The sequence below is a fragment of the Protopterus annectens genome, chromosome 2.part1 (genome assembly GCF_019279795.1).
Source record: "Protopterus annectens isolate FY-2018-M chromosome 2.part1, PAN1.0, whole genome shotgun sequence".
NCBI lineage: Eukaryota > Metazoa > Chordata > Ceratodontiformes > Protopteridae > Protopterus > Protopterus annectens.
Window position 1 is genome coordinate 723,328,434 of NC_056729.1, and position 10,750 is coordinate 723,339,183.

The 10,750-nt window shown below is 36.9% G+C and overlaps 1 protein-coding gene across 3 annotated transcripts in view; it reads left to right on the forward strand.

The window, feature by feature from the left end:
- The window catches only part of CTSO (cathepsin O), a 466,290-nt gene extending 456,628 nt beyond the window's left edge, over positions 1–9,662 (forward strand). For all 3 annotated transcript variants that reach the window (XM_044062445.1, XM_044062444.1, XM_044062446.1), the window contains one exon: positions 6,171–9,662. In XM_044062445.1, the coding sequence (XP_043918380.1) occupies positions 6,171–6,205 (35 nt within the window). In that variant the 3' untranslated portion in view covers positions 6,206–9,662. The remainder of the gene's footprint in view (positions 1–6,170) is intronic.
- The last annotated feature ends 1,088 nt before the right edge of the window (positions 9,663–10,750 follow it).

Below are 10,750 nucleotides of genomic sequence, written 5' to 3' on the forward strand. Positions count from 1 at the left end.
CTAGTAGATTTGCTATATCTTCTGGCTGAGTGTAGGCAATGCCATCTAGAAGTAATTCTGCACAGTGCTGGTGTTCCCCTGAAGATTGCGGACATAACTGAAAAATACCTTTTGGTTAACCTTAGCATGGGAGGTTATTTTTGCCTTAAAATGTGCTTCTGAAGATTTGACTTGTTCTCTGATTTGCTTATTTACACTAATGAAGGATTTGTTTTGCTCTGTTGAACACATTTTCCCTTGCGTCTAGCCAAGATTCTTCTTTCTTTGATTATAGGACCTATTTATACCAGTGGTCCACCAAGGTGGCTTGTTTTTGCAGCTTGACGTAGGCTTCTTTTGGTCTGGTACTGCCGTTTCTATATAGTTTATATGGTCGTACAAAGTTTTTCTCCAAATCCCTGTATAGGCTTCTGTGTTTTCTGGGTTTGCAAGAGCTATGAAAGTAACTATACCATTACTTAATAGGATGTAGTTTGCCTTAGAAAAGCTCTTAAAGGTTTTTGGGGTTAGGTGGGGGGCTAGATTTTTATTTATTTTGAGGGAGGCTGCTTTGTGACCTGAACTAACCAGTGAGGACGACATACTTGGGGGGGGACTGCTGTGCTCCTCCATATTTGTGAGTACCAGGTCCAGGATATTTGTATCCCTAGTGGGAGTGCAGACTAGCTGCTCCAGGACATTTGCATTAACAAAGTGTCGAAACTTTTGGGCCTGCATGTGTATGCTTCCCAGTTAGTGGAGGGGTAGTTAAAATCACCCACGAGTTTGGTATTGGGCTGAATGGTGGGTGATTGAAGTGACTTCATGTATGATGTATGGGCTTCCTGGTTTATATTAGGGGACCTGTAGCTAGCAAGAATGTAGTAATGGATTTTTTTCTCTGGTTAGTTTGTCATGGAGCAGCTCAAGCATGTCATATTGTTTGACCAGTCTTGATGTGCTTATCCTTTATGTAGATAGATTCACCTCCACCTTTTGCCCTCTCATGTGCATTGTGTGACTGGAACATGTGAAAGGCATTGCAGCAATGCACTGCTGGAGTGCTTTACATGGCTTTGAACCATGTTTCAATAACTGCACAAATATCAGCATTCTCCAGGGTGTTGAGTGCTTCCAGGGAATGCAGTTTCCTGTTGAGACTCCTAGCATTGACCAGTAATACCTTTAGCTTATCCTGAATATATTTTGTTATTTCAGAAGGTTTGTCTGTTTGGCACTACCAAAAAAAGGCAGTATAGGGGTGGATAATGTTTTGGCCAATATCCAAAAGCCTAGGGGTGACAGGTAAAGACCTTGTCTGGCAAAGCAGCATAGCCTGTCAACCTTGTTCTCCCAGGCTGACAAATATTAGACCCCTTTGGATTGACACCAGTAGCTAAGCCAGTTAAGTCAATTATTTTCTTTTGGTATTATGGCATCATCCCAGTAGACAGTAGAATGCTGCTCAGTGCTAAGCTTATACCTGCCTTAACACATAATCTGAGAGCTCAGTCATGTCTCTCACTTCATATAGTCCAGGGAGGTACGTCTCTGATCATTTATGCCCACATAGACTATGACCGAGTCATACTGGTGTTTGGGGTTTAGTGATCTGGATCCTCCTGGCCCCTGACATGCAACTAACTCTAATCTTGGCCTTATCTGACCTGGTGAGAGGGACATCAGTGTGTCTCACAACGGAGTCTCCTATGACCAAAACATTGGCCTGTGTGGTGTTACAACTTACACATTTGGTAGTTGAGACTCAATGAGATGTAGTTTTATTTGCTGTGGTGGGAATTGCCTTGTTTATGTGCATGCAGATCCTCTGAGAACTGCATCTGAGAGGCCTTTGAGGTTTCGGTAAGTTGCATGTGAGCACCTTATGCGTATGTGAGTCTGTGTCTGCTCCTTTGTAAGTGTGGTTAGTGTAGTGTGTGTGTTACTGACAACCTGTTTGGTGTTAGTTGTGTCAGTATGCGAGAGCATAGCTTCCATTGACACTGTATAACTACATCTGTAACATCCTGCATTTGTCTGCTCCTGAATTAAGTAGTTGTTATTGTACATAATGGAATTGCTACATTGCCTTAGGATGCTCATGCCCACCAAGCTAGATGCTGAGATAGCAGGAACTCCATGGTTGCAGGTCTCAATGTTTCCTTTACAAGGGAAAGGAACAGAGGGTGTTTGTACCCAGATGAGGGAATGGGTGCTTACTTAATGTAATCTAAAGTTCTCTATCCAACAATACTGTCCTGTGCCCAAACCAGTTGTTGTTTGAGCAACGGTGGTCCTGGGTGCTGTAGTAATTATATCTAGAGATGCTCAGTGCGCAAACTAGTTACTCCTTGAGTAGCCTGGAACTGAGGTAAATTCTGAAGTAGTTTTTATAGAGAAAGTGCAAAGTCTGCTGATTTTGTATGTACAGGGAGCACTAACACCCGTTAAACACAAGGCTTATATAAAAGCAGAAAAAAATAAGTTTTACATTGTCCTAAGGCCATCAGATAAGTAGACAATAAGCTTTCCCCCAGCAACTCCCACATCAAATAGGTGAAATCAGCTCTCTCCTGCTACAAGAGTGCAGACTTTGACCATTTTAATGTAAAATGGCTGGTTTGGAGCCCAAGTGTTACCGAATCACAAAACAGATGACTAAAGGATTGAAACGCTGTAGACAAAATGTATTTAAATGCAGAACAGCAGTCAGAAAAATGCAATTTAAAACTCTATGCAGGTGCTGGAAAAACAATAAATTTCACAAAAATCATTCACAATGTAATGAAAACAAGGAATACAAGTGCAAAATAATACTTAATTTTGTTTTTCTTGCCAAGATGGCTGCAGATGCAAGCAGAATCGTCTCTGGCATCATTGCCAAAAGATCAGCAACTCTGATTAAATGAGCCTAAGAAAGAGTTGTGCACTCAGACATAGTCATACTACTGATGATGGCTTGTTGCTAGTGTGATTCTTAAATTTTGTTGAAAGAACTTAAAAAAGATTCTTTCTGTAGAAGTGCATCTCTCAGCAGGTGTTGGATATATTTTTGTTTTGTACATTTTTTTAATCCATGCATAAACACTGATTGTTTTCATTATTTTGAAAGTTATTGGATTCAGAAATACTTCATACCATCTATTCACATCTTTTTGTGCTGTTTATACCAAAAAATATACAAAGAAATGTCATTGGTTTCAGAAATGTGAAGTTCTTGGTTGTTCGCTAGTATATGTTGTGACATCCCCCTCTGGACTGGCAATCAAGGAGCCAGAATCCTCACCACTGTCACTGGAGAGGGATTTTCACTTGGAACAAAAATAGATAACACCCAGTATTTCCAGATGCAGCTCTCTGCATCGAGCACAATTTCCCTTAATAGCACACAGGGAACACACTCAGTCCAGGGTTTGGATTTCTCTGTCTGTCTCCCTCCAGGCCCCCAGTAAGACTCCCCACTGGTACAGCTATAGGGTTGAGACTTCAGCCGAATGTCCAAGCCAAGTTCTCCAGCACCCTGTCTGTGAAGCCAGTGCTTTGTCTGTGCTCCAAGTAGCACACACACACACACACACACACACACACACACGCACACACACACACACCTGGGAAAGGCTGGCACAGATTTACTAGCTATGCTCCTTCTTCCCAGACTATAAGGTAGTTACACTGCCACCAGACACCCCAACTCCAGCTACTTTGAGGCTCCTGCAGGGTACCCAGTGAAGTTATTAATACAAATGGTAGTTTGACCAATACAGTAAGGCTTCCAGGAGTGGCCACAGTATCACCCAATAAATATAAGTATTCTCAAAGTTTTAAATATTCTCTAAAGGCCCAGCCAAAATGAAAAGTTTAAATATATTTAATAATAAGAAAAGAACATGAAAATACTGAGTACCTACTTACAGTAAACACCAGAGTTTCAGTCACTGGAAATATTAAAAATAACACAGTTGGACAGGTTCACACAGTTGCAGAAAAACAATACTTAAGTAATCTTACTATATTTTCATGACTAATCTAAATAATTATTCTCTGGTTACTTACTAGAGCAAGGCAAGATGAAGTAGATGAGAGAGCCTTCTTTGTCAAGTTAAAAAAAGAGTGCTCTGAGACTTCAGTCTTACCTAGAACAAACATTATTTTTAGTGATGGATTACAGAATGACATCACATTTTTAGTGATGGATTACAGAATGGCATCACATACATCTGGTCATCTAACTTCTGGTTCCCATGCAACCCCCCATTGATTGAAACTACCAGGATTTAGCACCTATGTGTCAATAATACACACACAGACAGCCTTGCTAATTTCTGCTGCAGCTCCTGGAAGTCATAAAACCATTTCAAACCTTCACCCTTCCAGAGCAGCAAATAGTCCACCCCCAGTGACAATGTAGGAAGCTTTCTAGTACAGACTTTTTGTCTCTGGCTGCATTGAGAACTGTAAGATAACATCTTTATAGTATAGGCCCAGGTAATTTAATTTCAAACTAATTTCAGAGTTTGAGATTAACCTCTTCTCTTCTAGTATCTTCTGTTAAAACAAATACATATACACAGTTACAATAATGTATGTGTATTTCTTTTTCTGTCTGGTAGGGCACAATTGGTCCATTTTGAACACAAGCATCTTTACAAATACATTTTCAACACAAACATCTGTACAAATCAATTTGATATAGAAACAACATGTAATTCTTTACAAAATTCCAGCTAGCTGTGCTGGCATATGTTATACATCCACTGCCCATATGTTATACATCCACTGCCCTACTTCTCCTGGCATACCTAGCAGTACCTCACATCATCACACATGATTTTAAGTCGAGCATTATCCAAGGCAGCTAGTTTCAAAATAAAAGTAAAAGAAAGAGAATTTGCTGTGACTATAGCTGAAAAAACTGCCGTTGCTGTTTCTTCGCACAGTAAGTACAACAAGCTGCTTGTTTTGAAACAAAATGCCACCCTCCAGCAAGCACCGATGATCCTGAACAACTCTAAATACAACAGTTAAAAGAGTAAACTCATTCATGGTGCGCAGTCATGATTCCCTAAAGGGGAAAAAAGTGCACTTCAGTTTAAGTTACCGACCAAGCAATACAATTGGTATGGAATTATGTATGCATGATATATCCATAAAGCTATTCAGCATACTGAAATTAGTGGTAAGGGATGAAACAGAAATTAATTTCCAGGAGGGTGGCCTAATGGTTAAGGTGTCTGCCTTACAAACACAAAGTGCAGGGTTTGAGTCTCACAAGGGATAATTGGCTAGGCTTAAAATGACTCACAAGGGCAGTTAGCTTAGTACTAATCTATGAACCTATGAATGCAGCAATGGCATTTAAAAAAGTTAAGAAATTTGCTTTTCTAAGTGTTATTGTATAATAGCAGTATATAATATTTCTTTGTGGGGTATAAAAATTTACCCATAGCTGGCTTTTATTGGGCACTTGGGCTTCACCCTTTTGGCCGTATTATACCACTAGTGGGAAAACTCTGCACTGCCTACAGCCAAATGTTATATATTTTTTAATTATAGTGGATTGCATCTCACTGTAATGCTGTTTGATATCTAGGCTAACATTATATAAAACTTCACTTTTTAAAAAAGTGTCATTAACATTTAACACAGCTAGAACATTTTTTTGCAGTATGTGGAAATAGATTCCTAATCATACCTCTCAACTGTACAGATTTTCGCAGAACGTCCAGATTTTTGGTCCGTTTTTCATAAAATTGTGTTTTTTTTGAATAATTAGTAGCAAATCATTAAATATTGAAGTTAGAAAGTAACGACAACCATTTGAATGTCGAACTTCATACCCTTCAGAAAGTTCATACTAATGCAAAACCTGTTATTCTGGCTACTTACTAAGTTTGTAAGAGCAATATTTAAAAATGTCCCTATTTTTGAGCCTTTGTCCCACATTTATTTAGGACTTTGTTCAGATGTCTTCCTCTGATGCTGAGAGGTGTGTTCCTAATATCTGTGTGAAAAAGGCAGCACATGGTACCATTTTATTTGCAAAATAATTGGTTTTGTTAAAAGCATTATACACATTTTTCTGTTTACAATAATTTGTACTTGTACTTGATGTTCTAGTTTTAACTTATTTTAACTTTAGAAGTTTAGTAGTCAAAGTATGTGTATTTATTAATGCCAATTTCCTTTCTTAGGTATTGCTGACTCGGTGGCTGCTGTTTTCTTATGATTGTATCCAGGGTTATCGACTGCTGTTGAACATCTGTTACAAAAACCATAACACAATGAAGTCCTTCACACTGACTCTTCAGAACCTTTCTACAGTTAAATACCACACATGATTTTATTAATGTGTATTATACAAAACTATAAATTTAAGTGCAGTGCTTTATTTTCTTAAAGCATCTGTAAATGTTTATAGTGTTGATGTAGCAGTCCTTTTTCAATTATTTCTATTTGTAATTTTTTATGTTGGAACATTTTTTCTAGTTTTAATGTTGCTATATACTGATATATTTTATCACAGCCCATTCAGGTTATTAAATTGTTCCTGTTTTCATTTTGAAGATGTGATGAATTTTCAGCTTTTGTTGTAACCTCCATACAGCTCCATAATGAGGACCATGTGTATAGTTTAAAAAAAAATGCTATATTACACAATAACTTTCAGTTAGTAGTAAATATAGGGAAATAATATTCATGGAAAGGCATTTATGCAAAATTGTAAATGAGTGGAAGCTTATTTGTCTGTTTGCTCATATAAGGCTACTGACTTGTTAATTACACAAAATGGTGCCTTTGTTTCTGAATGTCTGATAGTCTGCAGGGCTGCCCAGGTCCTCATTTAATACATCAACATTGCTTTCAATTTGTCCTCACCGTTAGGACATATCTAAAAATTGTAGTTTGTTTTCTATTATACTGAGATGTTTCAGTACAGAATCTTAGTTTTCTGCACTACTGTGAAGAAAATTGGAAACATATTTATATGTGTAAGTTTATGTAAACACAATATATAAACTCACAGTACTGAAACTTATTTTACCAGCTATCAAAATACTTACAACTTAAAATACTGATGCTTTTATAACTGAATGCAATACTAAAACGTAATAGTAACTATGTATATATAGAGGCATGTCTCTTCAAATTCATGCATATGTACCAAAAAAAAAAATGGCAGATGTGTTGTACGATGTCGCTGTCATTACTGGTAGTGTGTATAGCACTATGCATTCACAGAAGGGAGGGTTTGTAATTATCATTGATGGATATATTTATCACTTAGAAAGGACAGTTCACTTGAAAAAATGTTGAGCTTGTAAGTGTAAGCACTCAAGTAATTGCAAAGGTAGAGCTGTTATTACTATAGTTCCTGATGCTGAACAGTTTGTTACATCTGTGGGTCATAACCATAGCAGAGACCGTACTGCCACAGAAAAGTATGAAGGTAAAACAGTGCATAAGTAGAGATATGCTGTGCCTTTTGGTAGATAATGCTTTAGCTTCTACCTCCCTTGACTCCATCCATTGTTTACCCAGCAAAGGGATCTCTTACAGCAAATAGGTCGAGTAAGAAGACAAGCTATACATGATGAAATGGTGGAAATCTAACCATAGCTGTTGATTTTACAAAATATCCATTAAAGTCTGGAAGATTTATAGAAAAATGCTTTATTTATCCATTGATTGACACTACAGTTGTGGTATTCAGCACAGTTAACAACTTGTATGATTTGATTAGAGCAGGTATTTGGCTAATGGATGGCACTTAAAAAGCATTGTATGCTAGCAACTTTGCAATATCCATGGCTTAGTAAAGTATGGTGGATATTGCAAGTCAGTACCCTTTACTGTTTTGTTTGATGTAAAAAAAAATGTCTCTCAAAGCTTGCAACTTAATGTGGCAAGGCGCATTTCATTTGTTGTTAGAGAATAGCTTTGCTTCTAACGTGAAATATGTTTTATGCTACTTTGTGGTAGCAGCCATTAAAAGTGTCAGAATTAATGTAAGTGGCATGATTTCAAAGGTTTTTTTTTTTTCGTTTTGGAGAAACTGGAGGAAAGTGCAATCTTTAGGATTTAAGTACATTGTATTCTGTTAGTCTCCAGCTGTCTGTTAAATCTCTTGCTGAACTTGCGTTTTAAATGAATAGTAGTTAGTAGTGCATTTCAATGTTTGAAAGACACATTTCCAGTAAAGGGAAAGGATTTACTAAAATACTTTTCCAATTGGTATTTGCTTGGAAAGGCTAGAAAATTAAATATTAGAACCACTTCTTATGCCATATTTCCTCCATTGTTTCCAGTATCTTTTTGCAATATATTGGAGTTAAATGCTTTTTGTTGAGGAAGCAGAATTCTGTAGAGGTATGGCATAGAAGATTGAAAAGTTTGTTGGGCACTAGGTCAACAGATTTGTCTGTTTTAGTATCTACTATAGTGAGGGAGCAAAACAGAATTGACTAACTTTGTGTTAGAATGTCAAAGGGATTTCCACCTTCTCCTAAGAAACGGAAGTTACTTGTTCATCATGCTCCGTTTTAAACCGTCCTGTAGAACAAAAGCAGCTACTCATGTCTGGAATTCATACGAGCCATTACAAAATTTTTAAAATGTAAAGTAAGTTTTAGTATGAATGTGGTATTTGGAGAAGTGCAGGAGATTGAATTTTGAAAAGTTTTACTTTAATTTGCAAAGAAATTTCATTGTTATTTACGGACTTCCTTAATATTTTATTCTCATAAGCATTTCAAAGGCAAAGGGGAACATATGTCACATCTGTGGCTTAAAATTCGGTATTTTGAAAGTCAGTATTGTCAGTTTTCAGTATTTTGAGATTTCAGGATTGTGGACTCAGTCAAATAAGTTTCAGTAGCGTGGGTTTTGGTCATGTGAAGTAGATCCAGATATATATATATATATATATATATATATATATATATATGTGTGTGTGTGTGTATATTTCCATACATATATGTATTCAAAAGTCATTTTATCAACATTTTTTTATCAATAGTTCATTTAGTCTAACTTGTTTCAGATAGAGAAAGTACACCAAAAAATAGAGAAAGTACACCAAAAAATATTTTTGCAAGGCGTACCCCTGCACCATCCCCACACCCCCTCCATAGATGCACAACCAGAGAAAAGTGCAAGTATCACTCACAGTGAATCTTTGTCCATATTTAACTTTTTCCATGGTTGTGTATCCATGGACACATATTTAAGTAAGGCAGAATATGATGGGGTAAAGACTCTACATGGCAGTTTCGGGGGGAGGGGGGTTTACCCCCCTGCAAAAACATTTTTTTTTTGTTGTATTTTCTGTTTCTGAAATATGTAAGTTTAAATGCATCATTGATAAAATGACGTATAGATAATATATTGTGTTTAAATAAAATGTATATGAGTTTGCATATCGGCATCTTTGTTTATTAAACATTAGGGTTTTTTTCCAGAACATACCACTGCCTCGGTCAGGAATGCAAACATTAGGGTGTTTTTCCAGAAGATACCACTGCTTCAGTCAGGAATGCAAACATTAAAGAAATATACTGGTGATTATACAATCTACTGTCACATTTTAAAATCATAATGAAAGATGATGACATTCATAATGTTTAAATTCTTGTTTCAGATATGTGCAATTTAGAAAATTATTTTTAATAAAAATATTTTTTGCAGTTTTCTGTTTTTGTTTGGATACAGTACTTGTTACTGTCCTAGTCATTTTTTTTTTCTTTTAGAGCACATATGGCTTTTGCATACCATTGTAGTATGTGATTCATCAGATGTAATCCAGTGAATGTGAATTAACAAAAAAATGTCTACTATTCAGAGCAAGTCATTTGGGCAATAAGTCTTTACATGTGATCACTTAAAGCATGAATATTATTTTCTTTATTCAGTAGCATTATAGCCCCTTTGTGAGCCACTGCTGCCCTTTTTATCTGGAGTAGCAGCAGCATGAGTGCCCCTGTCTGACCATCATGGGCAGGTGCTCATTTGTTTGGTCTTCTTCAAAAACACATTGGTCATCTTTAGAACTGGGATTACATTATCTTTCTTTCTGACTTCTTTCTTTTGCATTTAGGTACTAGTTGTTTTCCCCATTTATCAATAGTTGCATTCAAGTCTTTTCACTGAACTGATGGCTTTTAATTTTTGTGTGTTGACTTCTAACACATATGTTTATTAACAACTCCTCTTGTGGTAGGCAGTGTGTTCTATGGAGTAATCTACAAGCTTTTCAGAAATCTTTTTTGAAAGTAGCTCCTCACATTTTGACATTCAGATATATGCTGTTTTTATGATGCTGCTATACCTACAGGATGAAAAGTATCATAAGCTTTTATTTTGCAGAAAATTTGTGGGACTAAAGGAGTGTAACCAGCTTACATCTGAGCCTGCATAAAAATGGATTTTAAAGAGCAGGGCTGACTAAACATAAGTAGTTAGATCCTAATAAAATAAAGCAGGATGAAGTCCTCTGTACCAGTTAACACTAAACCCCCAAAAGGTTCTCAGTACTCTGAAGCTGTGGGTATTTACCCAGTGGAGAAGGGAGGAAAGAAATGACTGACATTGGTCCTTCAAGAGATACTGCACAGCAAAGTTTAGAGTCTTGAACAGAGACAGGATGACAGAGGCAAGCAAGTAGAAGAAGCGCTTTTTCAAGGAGTAGCAATCATTGCTGGATTTCCAGGAACTGAACCTAGCATGTTGGTCACTGACATCAGTCCATTCTGTACTGAGGTAATTGAGTAGGTCT